Consider the following 5411-nt stretch of genomic DNA (forward strand, 5'->3'; position numbering starts at 1 on the left):
GCACCACCTAGTGTTTAGGAAGGGTATTGCAGCAATATATGACAATGATGCGATACTGATGCAACTTTCTATTCCATATATGATTCAATCAGAACTAAGTAAAACCAAACAAAATTGTCCAGTGATATGAAAAAGGAGAAACCTCAAATACAGAATGTAGAAATATTATATTTTGATTCAAACTGAAAAAGTTATGTGCACTGACATAATTATTTAACATACTGCTTGGATAGTAAAATAAGGTACCAGTCTTCATTTCGTACATACATTTATTTTATATAAAAGGAAAACAAAAGGTTGCAATATTAACAGTTATACACACAGTCCCATCACTGGAAAACTACGGTATCCAACATGGCAGCTAGGCATTGAACGATGTTGGATGTCATTAAAACGTCTACGTGCTCCTCCAAGTGCCTCTTGGGATCCTGCAAAGACGACAGAATATTAGGACGAACACCAACAATAAGATGGAATTTGAAGACGTTGGTTTTCCTTCAGGAAACGTTGAAGGGCAAAAGTAACTCGCTTTCATAAGGTCTGCTTGTACCAACATGTCTCTAATCCAGATGCACCGTCACTGACCAATTTAACTGTCATCAACAAACACGGACCTCTAAGTAGCAGTTTGTCATATTACAACAATAACAACAACAAGAGGCAATTAATTTCTCTGTTACCTGTTTTCCAACATTCTTGATTGCCAGCTGCTCCGGGGTCATTTTGTCCTCCTCTTCAACAGCCTGAGGTGGAAACACAAGTGTCTTAATATTGCAGAGGAGCATGCCATGCATGCATATTTGTAATAACCATTGTTGCTCCGCAGAAATACTGTATATCATTTTGAGGCCTTTTGAGACCCTTATAATCTTGTGTAAGGGAGATGCAGCACACGTGTGAGCAACACTTCAGCACCATTAGTACGGCGAGAGTGTCACTGATCATCTGACCGCTGCACCGGAGTAAACAGTAAAAAGGAAATGTCAAGGGACAGTCTTGTGACCAACAAAGTCACTCAATCTCTGTATTATGTTTGAGTAAGACAGATACTTCGGGGATAACGCTAAGCAGCCGTCAACTGCGCAGCTCCATAACACTGGTGGGAGGTGAGGGGCATCGAGGAGGAGGGTGATGCCGGTGCCGAAACGGCAACAGCGTTCCAATTAAATTCACGAGTATGTAGGTGGTTATGTGGTGGAGGAGAAGCTACTAATTTTATAAATCCTTATGATGCATAACGTGGAGGAAACGCTGCCCAAAAGAAAAAACATTTGCCAGCTACAATGACAGAATAAAGAGGTGTAATCGGGAAATGGCGACATTCCTGCCTGCAGTTAGATGCCGACGCACGGCCATTCAATTACAGTAGAGTCAATAAAATCAAAAAGTACAGAAGGATAAGCACCCTATAGACAATATAACCAATATGTACACAGGGGCTGTCGTTTTTTGCTCAGTAGGTAAAACGCTGTAGTTACTTTTAAAAAGGCTATTTTAGCCTTCTGATAAAAAGGAATGAAATGTGCTTTCACAATCTTTTCAGTTTCAGATTGTAGGACAAGGTCCAAAAGATGTACCTTATTGTAGTTCTTAGCCAGCTCCAGCATTTCCTTGACGATGGTCTCATTGAGTTTGCAGTGCTCACTGTAGTCCTGCAGGGTCAGGCCCTCCATCCAGCTCTTCTTGTGCAGGTTCAACAGCATCTGAGGAACAATCGTTATTTATTTATTTTTATATTCCATTAAAAAAAATCAATGAAGATATATCTGTTATAAGTGTATTTTCAAACCTTTTGCTCCAGCTCGTTTTTCCTGTAATTGATGGTGATGGAGTAGTAGTGTCTGTTGAGTCCATGAATCAGAGCCTGAAAACACGAGAAGCCTAACATTAAATATATGAAGTCATAACATGCATTACCAGCTGCTGAGAGAAAGTTCCCTGACATTGTAATTAATATTCCACTACTTTGTTGTGATTTTAACCTTGTGGATCTTTGAACAGAGGTGTTGACACTGTGTGCAACATGTTACCTGGATTGAGGGCTTGTTGAGATGACCCAGGTTGGATGTGGTTTGTCTTGGTTCATGACCCAGCACCATCATGTTGGCATTGATCAATCGGAAGGCATCAATAACAACCTGGGAGGAGACATGAAACCAGTTTACTGAATAGTAAGTTACTTCCAAAAGTGTGTATAACGCATCTAAAATGCAAACTACTGAGCAACAAGGTTAATCTGCAGCAGGCCTTCATCTTTACCTTTCCTTTGACGCTCTGAATGGGATCAACCACCACTGCGACAGCTCGCTCTGAAAGGGCCTCAAAGCTCTGCTGTGTGTTGATGTCCACGCCAGACAACCAACAGCCAAAACCAGGGTGACTGTGGTACCACCCCACCACCATCTCTGGTCTGACAAACAACATGGGTGAAAGACAGCACACATGTTTAGAGGGTAGCCCAACAAGTCTTGATTGTTACCTAGAAATGTTTTATCTCAACATCAAAGTGAGGTTTTAATAAACGTTTGTCATCCCTGGATTTATCCCTGGCGAACCGTGACCAAGTATTTTTTCTATTACAACTGTGAGTTTTACCTGCCGGTCTGCTTCAGCATGTCCAACATCTTGGCCTGGAACACAGGATCTACTGCTTCAACACTCACACCCTGTGAGGTAGAAAACATGAATTCAGTGATGAGGAACTACAGCAGAAATGATGTATACTCCATATACTTCATTGTAAAATGTTCTAAATCAGCATATGTACAAGGCATGTTCTACACATCACAACAATAATAAGTTAGCTTTATTAATTATGTTATTAAGGGCATACTCTTGACATTAGGGTAAATACATACTGTTCCTGACTGGGGCATGGCAAACACATCAATCACTCGCACTGTGTAGTCATCAACAAACTCTCCCAACATCAATCCCATGACTTCCATTGGTACACCAGCACGTCCGTGCTTCAACATCTAAGGAAGAGCAGATATGAGAGAGTCACAAATGTATTATTTTAAATTAAAATATGAACCTAATCACTATAAAATGTTTAGTGCATACAATGTTTGATTACCTTGAGCAGGGCCAGAGAGGAGATGTAAACCTGCTCTGCTGTGTCCACAGCAGGGGCATCTGTTGGGGGGCCCTACGGAGTCAAAGACGAGTTTATCAGTTCAAGCCTTTTAATGCAGTAGTTACGCAGATCAATCCAACTATTGTTTAGAACTTAAATGCATTTAATATCTAATGAGTCATAACTTTGTATCCTTTAATCCTGTGGTAAACTATACTAAAACTCTGGGCGTGACATGATGAGATTTGTGTTGGAAATTATGAATAAGTATGAAATACTGGGCACATTATTGATTCGACCAAGGATCTTATATTGTTAGGGGTAGAAGGCCAACTATCATATCTAATCATTGCAAACAAATAAGTACCGATACATGTAAGTTTAGATGTAATGTTAGGATATACAAGTTGGATTTAGTTTAAAGATGGGTGATATGAGGGATTTTGCCACGAGCCCTGAGAAACACCTGCATATGTTCTTTATTTACAGACATTTAAAACGCCGTGTTACCTGGCCAAGCCCTGGCATCCCCCCTCCGAGCCTCAGCAGCCGGTCCATGTCGAGATCTGATGAGCAAACACAATAAAGGCAATAGGTTAGCTTACCTTCAAACCACACAGCTAGCTATTTATACTATTAGAGGGATATCGTTACATTTTATTTTAAGTCCTTTATAAAGTTCTTAAAAACGGTATCCAAAAGCAAATTCAGACATAAGCATAAACATGTTGGGTGTAACGTTATTGTAGTACACGAGAAAATGTAAAATACAACTGAAGTTAGACCCCAACTCGCTAGTTAGCTTAAGTTAGCTCATTTTCTTATAATCACGAAAGCACCTCATGAGAAGCTGGACAACCACGCGTGTGTGTATTTGAAATCAAAGTACCGTGTGTTGTGTTGAAGTAACATAAAACCACACCAGTGAAATGTGTAATAACGGTGTCACTAAATCGCTGGGTTCATTACGAGCAACGTCCGACGTTACTGAAGGCGTTAGCTCGCCGTTAGCTCGCTGCTAGCTTAGCGTCTGTCATCGCGCACAAGAAAACCAGCAACAAAGTCTTCGCACTGTTTTCGTCTCATCGTGTTTTAAGAAAGCTACTGGTTGTGACGAAGGCGTGAGTTCACTTACCTGTCGTCAGATAGTTCGGGTGTTTAGAAAAAGTCTGTGTTTCTGTGACCAGTCGAGTCAGTGTCGCTAACTGGCTACAATGAATCAGCCAGAAATTGCTTTTCTTTTTCCTTTTTCTTTTTTAGAGAAACTGCTTCCGTCGCACCCATGACGTGTTTTGTTGTCGCCAGACTTGCACCTGCGCAATCGAGACACAAGGGTGCACCACAATCAATACTGTTACCACTAGTACTGGTAATAAATATGTTCTAAGGACGCAGTCATATCGGTGCAGATGTAGCTCATTAAATGTAAAGAATAAATCTTCTCTACAGAACAATCACATAAAAAGCTCACACAATTTGGAACTATATTTGATAAGAAGAAGGAATAACTACATAGGCCTACTAAATGTATTATCATACAACATCATAAGACATTGTATACGTTTGGTTGAGGCAACTCATCCATTGCTATATTTTGTTTTGTTGTTATATTGTGCTCTTTATATATTGGTTCTGTATTCTTTACTACTTCTTATATCACTAGTTCTGTGGTTTCCATGTATCTGCAAATAGGAGCTTTTAAATGTGTACTTTGTAAGTAGCTTAATTTCATTGAGCTGTGAAACATCTGCAGTTTGGACATAAGGAATGTTTCAAATGGATGATATTTTATAAGTAAAAATGCTTTTACATTGTAGATCAAACTAAATACAATATTTCTTTACGGGTTGTTTTCTTTGTTTGGGTTTATGGCTGCGTATTTACTCATTTTGGTCAAACATGCTTTAATACTAATACCTGAAGAGTATGTCTGTATTAAATGAAACGTGTTTATACACTGTACATATCCAGTATATATTTGCTACATACAAAATGCTTGTATTTTTAAATTATAGAGGTGCATCAATGCATTTCTAAGAAAGAAGACTTAAAACTAACATTACATGTAATTGGGATATTTAAGTCTCTAATTTGAATGACTAAGCAATACATTTTCAAATTAAATTGAATGTAAACCCAGACCTCGCCTTGTAGCACTTACTGAACGTAGAAAAAAACAGCACTGATGAAATATACAGCATCTATATTTCAATACTATAAAGAATGAAAATGGCTGTGAAGTTTGTGTGGTTTCTCATATTTCAACACGCAAGCATTTCATTATTCCCTGAGGAGCCACAAACTCTGAGCTAGACCACACCATCACTCGGCT

At 39.2% G+C, this 5411-nt stretch overlaps 1 protein-coding gene across 1 annotated transcript; it reads right to left on the reverse strand.

Annotated features, from left to right (window-relative positions):
• Nucleotides 1-251: 251 nt before the first annotated feature.
• psmd14 (proteasome 26S subunit, non-ATPase 14) lies at nucleotides 252-4388 on the reverse strand. Its single transcript, XM_034529592.1, has 11 exons — nucleotides 4215-4388; nucleotides 3590-3645; nucleotides 3080-3151; nucleotides 2859-2978; nucleotides 2596-2666; nucleotides 2260-2410; nucleotides 2031-2138; nucleotides 1790-1864; nucleotides 1578-1703; nucleotides 681-743; nucleotides 252-428 (listed from the first exon to the last, which is right to left on the reverse strand). The coding sequence occupies exons 2-11, from the start codon at nucleotides 3635-3637 to the stop codon at nucleotides 330-332; spliced, it is 933 nt and encodes a 310-aa protein (XP_034385483.1). The 5' UTR covers nucleotides 3638-3645; nucleotides 4215-4388; the 3' UTR covers nucleotides 252-329.
• Between the last annotated feature and the right edge of the window lie 1023 nt (nucleotides 4389-5411).

The sequence above is a fragment of the Cyclopterus lumpus genome, chromosome 3, assembly GCF_009769545.1.
Source record: "Cyclopterus lumpus isolate fCycLum1 chromosome 3, fCycLum1.pri, whole genome shotgun sequence".
Lineage (NCBI taxonomy): Eukaryota > Metazoa > Chordata > Actinopteri > Perciformes > Cyclopteridae > Cyclopterus > Cyclopterus lumpus.

Excerpts from the sequence above, each read along its gene's own strand:
- psmd14 (XM_034529592.1), bottom strand. The coding sequence starts at position 3,637 with ATGGACCGGCTGCTGAGGCTCGGAGGGGGGATGCCAGGGCTTGGCCAG. Across the intron at positions 2,979-3,079 it reads CCTCTCTGGCCCTGCTCAAG|ATGTTGAAGCACGGACGTGC; the intron begins GTAATCAAACAT and ends GCTCTTCCTTAG. Across the intron at positions 1,704-1,789 it reads AAAACGAGCTGGAGCAAAAG|ATGCTGTTGAACCTGCACAA; the intron begins GTTTGAAAATAC and ends ATTGTTCCTCAG.